Source organism: Micromys minutus (genome assembly GCF_963924665.1).
Source record: "Micromys minutus genome assembly, chromosome: X".
In the NCBI taxonomy this organism is placed as follows: Eukaryota; Metazoa; Chordata; class Mammalia; order Rodentia; family Muridae; genus Micromys; species Micromys minutus.
In genome coordinates, this window is record NC_137970.1 from 50,932,013 (window position 1) to 50,942,492 (window position 10,480).

Consider the following 10,480-nt stretch of genomic DNA (forward strand, 5'->3'; position numbering starts at 1 on the left):
CTATGTTATTCTTGAATACTGAGCACTAACATTCAACACCCACATGGACAATCCACCCTATATTCTGATCACTGGATAGCACCTAGACAGAATCGTGTTCTCTTGTGTTGGCTGTTCCTTGCAAACCTTCCATCTGCTTCTTAAATTAGTTCTTCCATTCTTGGCAATGGCTACTCAACAGTCAGAACGCAGTTTTCTTAAGGCCAGACTTCAGTACATGTCTTTCTCTCAGCTGTCCCCTGGTATTTTGTACAAGAGAACAAATGGCACCTGGAGGCACCACCTCAATTTCCTACTTCTGCTGTCTGTTTCTATGTAGGTTCACCTAGTTCCCCCTCACCCCACCAACGGTCTTCTTCATAAGGCCAAGTTCTAAAAATAGAAGTCTTTCCCAACTTCATATAATAACTTTAAAAATCCAAAAGCCTCTGAAAATTAACAAAAATCTTTAAAAAATGATCCATTATAGGATCAAAGGTACTATACAGAAATGTAACTGAAGGCAGAATTTGAAAGTGATATTTACATACTCACAGCCGCATTATTCACAATTTGTCAACAGTTAAAAGCAATCCAAGTGCTTCTCCCTGGACAAATAAGACATGCTATCTACATAGCACAGAATATCATTCAGGGTTAAAGTAGAAACGCTGTAAGTCATTAGGTCAAGCAAAAACAGCCAGTCACAAAACAGAAGAACTGCATGAGCCCACCTATATGGAGTATCTAACATTGCCGAATTCAGAGAAACAGAACAGTGACTTCAGAAGCTTGGAAGAAAGGGGAATGGAAACTTACTGTTTAGTAAACATGGAGTTTTTAGTTTTGCAACACAAAATTTGCTAGAGATCTTCCATAGAAAAGCATGAATATATGTAACACATGTAACACCGCTAAATTGTTTACTTATAAATGGATTAAAAAATATACAATTTTAATTTTTTCGTCCTTTACCACAATTCAGAGTTCCTAGACCTGATAGCTCTATCATATATACAACTTTTCAGAACTTTCTATAGAAACTGCCATCTGTCTCCTATGCCCTCTTTACCCAACACCCATCTGGTTTCAATTACGTACAATTCAGGGTATTGGACTCTGTTCACCACTTCTTTCTAGAACCTTTCTGATTCTTTGGCTTTTGTGAGACTCTGCCTTATATTTTTCTGATGTCTCAGTGACAACTCTTTTCAATATTTAGTCTTCATTTTCCTGCCTCTCCACAGTTCATTATGTCCTTGCCTTGTCTCTTTTTGAGCCTTTACACTCTTAGCATTTTCCTCATGAAAAGAACAATTAAATCGTGCCTGCTATGAAATTTATATCTCTGCTCAGGTCTCTTTCTGCCTTATCAATTCTATGAGTCCAGTATGGTATTCCAACTCACCTCCTCAAATGACACTCAGCTTGCTTCCTGTCGGTCTTTTCTTTTTTTTAATCACCAAACCACCTTCAAGCTGGTCTTTCTGTTTTTGACTTCAAGTTATAACCTTCCTCATCTTGTTATTGTTTGTGGAATCTCTTGAACTCCTCTGAGCAACAACTTGAAGTGTCCCATACCAGACACCAGAGATCTTTGTTAAGTAGTCTGAATTGGAGAAAGCATTGTCACCACACATATTGTAACTTCATTACATTTTCATTTACATACACTTAATTATATTACATATGTAGTTTAAGGAAACACAAAATAAGGTTGATGTAATTAATGGCTGTGGCTTTTTCAATTACTTTTAGTGTTCTCTATCCCCTTTCCCACCCTTTTCCTCTGGATTGCCCTCCCTCCTGCCAAACAAAGCCTCCTCATTTTCCTAATTGCCCAATTCATTCTACTCTCCTGCTTTATAGCTCATTTTAGCCCTTCCCCACTCTCCTTTAACGTTCATGATTTCTGTGTTAACTTCAGGTTATGCATTCACCTCTTAAGATTCAGATCTAGCATCCACAAATCAGAGAGAGAAAGCAGCATTTGTCTTTATGGGTCTGGACTACCTGACCAAGTATACTGTTTTCTAGTTTCATATACCTACAACTTTCATGATTTCATTCTCTCACCTGATAGAGAATTCCATTGTGTCTATATATGTAGTACATTTTCATTATTCTTTCATCAGCTGAAGACCATTTATGTTGTTTCCAATTTCCAGCTTCTATGAACAGAGCAATGATGAATCTGGCTGAGCAAAGTATCTGTAAAACAGGACATTGAGTCCTTTGGACATATGTCAAGGGATAATGTAGTTACATAATTTTGTAAGATTTCAGCACAACAACAACAACAACAACAATAATAATAATAATAATAATAAGCACAGAATGGTAAAAAAAAAAAAAAAAAACCATACTAGGAAATCAACAGAACAAAATAGAAGTCCACACACAAATACATGTAGTTTTAGAGCATTCTGATATTTGATGAAGATACCAAAAATACACTCTGGAGAAACTGGTACTTTGAAAACTGAATGTTCACATGTAGATGACTGAAATTAGGCCCATATGTATTACCCTGAATGAGAATCAACTTGAAATGGATCAAATAGCTCAATGTAAAACATGTAATGCTGGAACTGCTATAAGAAAACATAGGTGATGCCCTACAACATATAGGTGTAGCAAGGACCCCATTCAGTTATGACACAAACAATTAACAAAGAAGACCTCATAAAACTAAAATACTTGTGTATAGAAAATGGAACAATAAGCTAATAGAGAGGAAGCCCACAGAGTGGGAGAGAATATTTGGCAGCTATTCATTTGATAAACTATCCAGAATATAGGAAAGGGGGAAAAAAAGAAACAAGAAAGCCAAGGATCCAGTTTGAAATGGCTGGAGGGAGTGGTCAGCTACAGATCTGAATAGAGAATTCTCCAAAAATCAAAAACAAACAAAGAGATGAAAAATTGACCAAGGATTATCATTAAAGCTTTAGCAGCTTTACCATCTTTAGCAGTTAGGAAAATGATGATTAAAACAACTCTGAAGTTCATATTAAACCAATTAGAAAGGTTAATGTTAACATTTTGTCTAAGCTCTGTCCCACAGTTACCTGGCTCACTATAAAAAAGGCTGCTTGCCCCCTCCTCTCTTGCTCCAGTCCTTGCCTTCTTGCTCCCATTCTCTCCCCTTTCCCTTCTCCCTCTCTCTCCACATGCTCATGGCCGGCCTTTACTCCTCTACTTCTCTCTCTTTCTGCCTCTACTACCCTCTTGGCTCCCCTCCCCATGCCCTGCCTGAATAAACTCTATTCTATGCTATACTTTTATGTGTCTGGTCCCTCAGGGGAAAATGATGCCTCAACACAGGCCCGCGAAGGCACTCCCCCTCCCCATACCTGACTAGACCTCTATAAAACATATCCCCCTCTCTTTATCTTTTTGCACAATTAAGATCAAGAAAAAAACTGATAAGAAATTCTGGGGAGGATGTGGGAATTCTCGTTGACTTTTGGTGAGATTCCAAACTTGAGCAGCCACTGTAAAAATGAGAGTGGAGAAGTCGCAAACACCAATCCAAACCAAAAAAAAAAAAAAAAAAAAAAAAAAAATCCCCTGACTTGTTTTTTTAAATTCTCATCTAAAATTCACCGTACCAAGTTCCTGACTGGACTCTGTTCCAGCTAGATTGTTCTTTGCAAGGTATTATAATGTTTTTTTCACTAGCACCTTTGCCCATCCACGTTCCCCCTGCCGACCTGCTTGGTTAAGCGCCCATGACTCAGCTCAAGTATGCTCCTACAGTGTATGATGATGCTCTCACCTCGTTGTTACCGCACTCTACTTGTTCTTCCAAAACAGATAGGAAATTCTTCATTCCCGAATTCCACCGTCCTGCTTCTAGTACCTTGCTTGTAAGTGGTTAAGGCAGGCATGCGTGTGTGTGTGTGTGTGTGTGTGTGTGTGTGTGTGTGTGTGTGTACGCGCGCGCGAGCTGGGAACACGGCACACTGGGGACTTAATAGCATCGTTTAAAAGATGTTTAATTTTTTTATGCAACTTATTTTCCTCATTGATTTATTGAATATTTTATCACCGTGGCTAGAGGAATAGCGTTGCTAAGTAACAGCACGCCACCTTGGCTGGCGCCTGCGTGGCCCGGATGAGGCGGAGCCACAGCTTCCTCTGCAAAGGGCACGCAGGCGCAGAAGGAGAAACTGGTTTCTGTTTCCGTCCTTTTGGTTTCAATTAACTGTTAAAGCAGCGCGCGCAACAGGTCACTTCCGGGAAGGGAAAGCCGCCCGTACCTAGCGGCAAAATGGACGCTGCTAGCGAAAGCGAACAGCTGGTAAGATACTGCTCTGGGGTTGGTTAAACACCCAAGTTGAGATTGGGTAGTGAGCAACCCAAGGAGTCAGGGAATCGCTCACTCAGCGCCGCTTTTTTCTTCTCAGATTTCTGGGGAAGCGGAGTCCATCGCCCATGCTCTTTCTTACCCTCCGGAGTCATATGGCAACGACGTGAGTATGATTCACCTACACTTCCCGCCCAACCAGCTATCCCAGGATGTCAGAAAGCCCTGGCTTTAAATTATAAGCTCCTTTACTTTCCCACATCAGTCAAAAGATGTACCTTCTTCACGTCAGTGTAATTGTAGTTGATAAATGTATTACTCTAGAACCTGTGAAAGTGAGTCCCTAACTTTCTGTGATTTTAGAACCACCCGGGAAACCTCTGAACACACCGCGCATCCAGATTACAGCCCATATCATGTCAAGTCATAATGTCTGGGGGAAGAGGAGCCAAAACATAGTAGTTTTTAAAGAGCCTTTAAAATGAATGATTCCACTGTGCGGTAAAGTGGCACTGGTTTATGGTGTGCTTTATATGTACCTTTGTACAAGCCGGATGTCGAGAGATGAGAAAAACGATGGCTCAAGCAATAGAATGGAAAGGGGTTAGCAGGAGAGAGTTTTAAGGATGGAGGCAGTAGATTTCACCTGGGAAGTGTAACTGGATCCTCAAAGTATAAAATGGTCAGAAAACGTGGATTCGAAAGTAGGAAAACTTCTTAGTCTAAAGGAGGAGAGTGGATATATAAACGGATTTTCCTGGCTTCATGAAGGGGACAACAGCTGGGTTGAAAAGGGAGAGTCCAATGGAACAGCCAGTGGGTGTTTGTTCAGACATACATATATAATCAAGCTACATTTGTTCTGGAGTTTTACAAAATGGAAAATTGGCTATCTGATGAAGACATGATAAATATAAGATGCTACACTCATGAAAGTGATAAAATAGTTTCATATGTATTTTTGTCCTCCCAACAACTCTGAGGTGTGTAAGTGGGTATATCAATGTGAGTTGGGTTGCTTAATTTTTATATAATGCAACATATGTACAAAATAAATTATATTTTTGTTATATTTAGTATAATAGTTATCATTATCTGCTGGGAAAAGATGTCCAGTGGTTCATTTTTTTTTTTATTATTCTGTATTGACAGCCTCTTTTGGTCACTGTAGGGAAAAAAGATTGATATTGCAAAGTCCACTAGTTCAGTGTTTATCCCTGATGGCAACATTTTCTATAGACTTCTTGAGATTTTGCAAGATGTCTTTAATTCATTATCCATTACAGGACTAAGAGATTTCTTCCTCTTTTACAGCCTGATATTGAAATGGCTTGGGCCATTCGAGCAATGCAGCATGCTGAAGTCTATTATAAAGTGAGTTGTCATCATTAAACAGACGTCAACATGTAATTTTAGTGTATGATGCTATGCTGATCATGGTTCTTGGCAACTTAAATTGTTATGTTTTGCTTGTTATTTTAACTACTGAAAAATCTTACCTTCAGGGAACATGGGTAGAAGTGAATTTGATAATGAGAGGTTCTGCTTGCCTACCCCCTATGGTTTGCTACCTGGAGGGAAGATGCCTGGCCCAAGAGTAAATGTCTGTTGAATGAATGAACAATCACATAACAAGAGTCGGGCAATACTAGGACTGAAGGGTTCATTCAGTTGCCAAAATAGTAAAAGGAAAAAAAAAAAAGAAAAGCAAAAAGAGAGAGGGGCTGCTATTGTGCCTCTTAAGATCATTTTAATGATTTCATGGAAGACCTGGGCTGTTATACTGTCCTGAGAACCATAAGGTTTTCTGATGGTGTGGCACTGGAGGGGTAGAAGTCTAAATTAGTGACTAGCATCTTTACGTTTGTTTTGTTGTCTGGCAGCTGATTTCATCAGTTGACCCACGGTTTCTGAAACTCACCAAAGTAGATGACCAAATCTACTCTGAGTTCCGTGAAATTTTTGAGACACTCAGGGTAGATGTATTGGACCCAGAAGAACTCAAATCAGAATCAGCTAAAGAGGTAAGTATCCTCTTAAGCATTATCTAATATCTGGCCAATAATTTTGATTATATGTTTGTATATGCACTTCACATTTATTCAAGGGACTTAAAATAAGGAACCTGGATTTTATAATAAGTTAACTCTGGGATCAATTGATTTCTTTCTTATGTTATTTTGTGTTATTGAAAACTTCCCCCCCCCCCCCTTGGATACTTCAATACCCCCTTAGATACTCCTTTAAGGGGAAGAAGGGTGAGTTTAATTTTAGCAGGAAGTTTGGCTGGAAAGGTTGGATGATGAAATAGTTAATAGGGTGCAAGGAATATAGGGCAGCATTTTGACTCTCTGGGTTTTTGTTCCATTGATCAGAGGTCCTGGATAGCATATCAGTGGTGTGTCTAGCTTATGTGACCATCTCATGCTGATGCAGAGCACTGAGATTATAAAAGAAAGAAGGTTTTTCTTCAAGTGGGGTCTTGGCTAACAAAGAATTTAACGTTTGAAGTCCTAGCAGGCTGTTACTGATCTTTGAGAATTTGCCCCTCCTCGGTGGACATGTATAACATTAAGGTGTATCTCTGCTTTTTTTGTCTCCTTGGCACATTGGTGAGGATAAGTACCCACTCTGACTTGAGGTGGCTAATAAATAACTCAAAGCAAAACATAGATCCATTTTAGAAATCACATTTTAATTCTGTAGTAAAAAGATTGGTTTTCTTTTTTTAATGTTTTCCTGATGAAAATATTGTGTGTAGGGGAGCAGCAGTCTAATACATAACATATAGCACAGAAATGGGGTACAATTTTCACTATAAAGCGGACAGTCACCTTATTATTTCTCTCTCTGACCCTGGCTTTTATCCTCACTGGGGAAGCTCAACCCTCTTTCCAGGCTCAAGTATATTAGACTCTTGGCTTCATTGGCTAAGGTGTCACTTTTTGCCTTTATAGAAGTGGAGACCATTCTGCTTAAAATTTGAAGGGATAGTAGAAGATTACAACTATGGTACTTTGCTGCGACTGGATTGTTCCCAGGGCTACACTGAAGAGAACACTATCTTTGGTGAGTTTCCTGCCTCAGGCATTGTTTCTGTGAGAGGATCTGAATAAGGAGTCTGGGTTCACTAACAAGGATAGTTAACTCGAGGTCATCTTATTTTTTTATATCTTTCAAGGTCCTGTTCCTTAACATAACATATTTGAATGGCTTTTATGTTAGAATTTGTTTTTACTCGGTACACATAATTATCTAAGACCAGGACAATCAATTCTATTTACCTTTCAGCACCCAGGATTCAATTTTTTGCCATTGAAATTGCTCGGAACCGGGAAGGCTATAACAAAGCAGTTTCCGTCAGTGTTCAGGACAAAGAAGGAGAGGAAGGAGCTGGCAATAAAGAAGAGGAAGCTGAGAAAGGAGCTGATAGTGGAGGAGAAAAAGAGGAAGGAGTCAACAGAGAAGGAGAGAAGTAGAAAACTAAACAAGGGAGGAGAAAAAGAAAGCCAAGAAACATGTGACACAGCTGAACCCACTCGTGTCTGTGCTGCTCGCACAGCCCCCTTGGTTAATTGATGCCCTTGTGCAAGTGGAAGACTCAGATGGACATCTTTCTAGCTAGCAAGAGAAGCTATCCTGGGCGTAATACCTTAAACTCCATTAGTGGAGTCTTAGTTCATTATTGCTTGATACCCTTGTTTCTTGGCTGTAACTGTTGTTAAAGTAAGACATTTTGTAAATAAATTCCTTTTGGTTTATTTTACTTACGACTGACTTTAGAAAGTATTTACATTTATTTGACACTTCAAAAAATCGGTTATATAATCTCATCACTATCTCATAAAATTATTAATTCTTTTCATTGTTCTCAGTAGTAAAGTTCTCTTAACCTGTTATCCTGTATCTGGTATTGGGATTAGAAGTCGTTATATAAGAATTGAGTCTTAGCCAGACCTAGTGGCTCATACCTGTAATTCCAACACCTGGGAGGCTGAGGTAAAAGAATTCCATGATTTTGAGGCTGATCTGAGCTACAGAGTGAGACTCTGTCTCAAAAACATTTTTGTTTTTAATGGCTTTTTCCTTTGTGGTGACTATAGCTCTCTGATTTCCTTTACTGTATTAGAAAGATATGCCTACAGCCTGAACTGTCAGGTTGGAGAGTACAGCCCATTAGAGAAGAGCAAGAGCCTTTACCTCCTTTTAGAGAATTTTTGTCATTTGTTTATTGGTTGATGGGTTTGTTGGCTGCCTTTTGTGAAACAGTCTCACTTTACAGACCATTCTGGCCCAGTTCCCGATATGTAGGTCACACTAGCTTCATACTCAGAACCCTGCCTTGTTTGTCCTCTCATAGCTAGGTTGTGAACCGGAAACTTAGCCAGTAATAATAATATAGTATGTATATTCCCATATATAATGTTAGGGGCAAGAGCATATATTTATATTTGACACACAAACATTTGTTGATGTGCTATGTGAGGGAGGTGTTTCCTTCTCAGGTGAAGCTGTTCAGGGTGAAGATTTCAGTTACCTACTCCGGTATATGAAGCTCAGGTTCATGAGCTTCCACAAACTGAATTTGATCACTGAAAATTAAAGGCACCCACAACACTTGTGGTACATACAGACAGTACTTTTCTCAAGTCAAACTGTAACATTCTTATGTAAGAAAGGATTTATTGCCAGTTGGGGTTTTTGTAAGGCAGAGGCCTGGTCTACAGATTGAATTCCAGAACATCCAGGGCTACACAGAAAAACCCTACCTTGAAAACAATTCTATTTGAGAATAAATGCATTGAGTACTAGGAAAATAATACTTTCAATGCTCTTATTATTGGCAAGTTCTTAAGAGTATTTCAAAAAATTTTTTTGATAAAAATGTATAGTTTTGAAAGAGTAGGAGAGTCCCATATATTTCACACTAGCCAGGATGTTAAGAAAAATGTATAATTTTCTCTAGGTGTGTGTCCATGTACACTATCTTAGAGGTTGAGAAAGAAAAAGTATTGAACACATAGAATTGCAGTTCCATCACAGCCTGCAGCAGCTTACATGAGTCTGCACCAGGTCCTCTGTGGATAGTTTATGGTTTCCAGGTTAGGAATTTAAGGGATTTCTAGAGTGTGAGAATAAGCGGGTCTCTATTTCTGCTTTTTCTGGAGCTCTTTCTCTTCTCTTTATTTTGTCCAATTCCAATGTGTTAGTTTTTATTAGATCTTCAGAACATACAGGTGGACTCTTAAGAGGCAGGAGCCAGCTTGGAGGAGACCAGTAAACAGTGGTTCTGTGATCCTTTAAATGAGTCATAAGATGATTTCAGTATTCTCCCCTTGCCATGCATGGCCCTGTGTAATTCCCTGCTGCTTGGTGTAGACAAAACCTGTGAATATGAAGAAACTTTATTCCTAAGTTGGGAATGATTTGGTTTTGAATTAATCAAAGGAAACATTGATCTTGGGTAGGTCTTTCCAAATAGTCCTTGAGAGGGTCAAGCAAGAACAGCAGGCGTCCAGTTGTAGAAATAAATAGCCATGTTTTGAGAGGAAAGGGTCATACAGAATACTGAAGGTGACATTTTTTTCCCTCTGGCTGACAGCCCTCAAGAAAATGGGATTCCACTTAGTTCTAAGGAACTTAATTCTGCCTACTAGTGAGCTGGAAGGTGGGATTGCCAGTATGTTTGGACCCTGGGAACCCCAGAGCAGAGGATCTAGTTAAGCTCTCCCTGTATTCCTAACTCCTAGACAATAAATGGATGTTGTCTTGAGCCCCAAAGCTCCTGAGGCAGGTCTTTAATATGTTCACACATAGCTCAAGCTGATGTAGAATTCACTGTGTAACCTTTGCTGGCCTTAAACCCATGGTCCTTACATCTCTCCCAAGTACTAGGATCACAGGTTCATAACTCCCATACCAGGTTTTCCTCTTCATATTTTTGTGTTACAGAAGACTTGATTCTTCTTGCCCATGGAAAACAAAGCTTTTTTTCAAACTATTATATGACTTTCTTTTCTCAGATTTTAATTGAAAGGAATATTTTTACCTAGGCAGCAAGAATATTATGCAAGTGCCACTGGCTTTGTCTTTTTTTTTTAATGATGAAAAGAAACATATATAAGGATCAAATTAGTCTGATTTTTCTGTTGCTTTTTGAGACAATTTGTGTAGCCCTGGTTGTCCTGG

The 10,480-nt window shown here is 39.1% G+C and overlaps 1 protein-coding gene across 1 annotated transcript; it reads left to right on the plus strand.

The window, feature by feature from the left end:
- The first annotated feature begins 4,219 nt into the window (after window positions 1-4,219).
- On the plus strand, window positions 4,220-8,047 carry PBDC1 (polysaccharide biosynthesis domain containing 1). The gene is given in 7 exon segments (XM_080910386.1): window positions 4,220-4,285; window positions 4,392-4,457; window positions 5,606-5,665; window positions 6,175-6,315; window positions 7,249-7,360; window positions 7,583-7,767; window positions 7,769-8,047. Coding segments are annotated over 7 exon segments (696 nt in total). The 5' UTR covers window positions 4,220-4,255; the 3' UTR covers window positions 7,871-8,047.
- The last annotated feature ends 2,433 nt before the right edge of the window (window positions 8,048-10,480 follow it).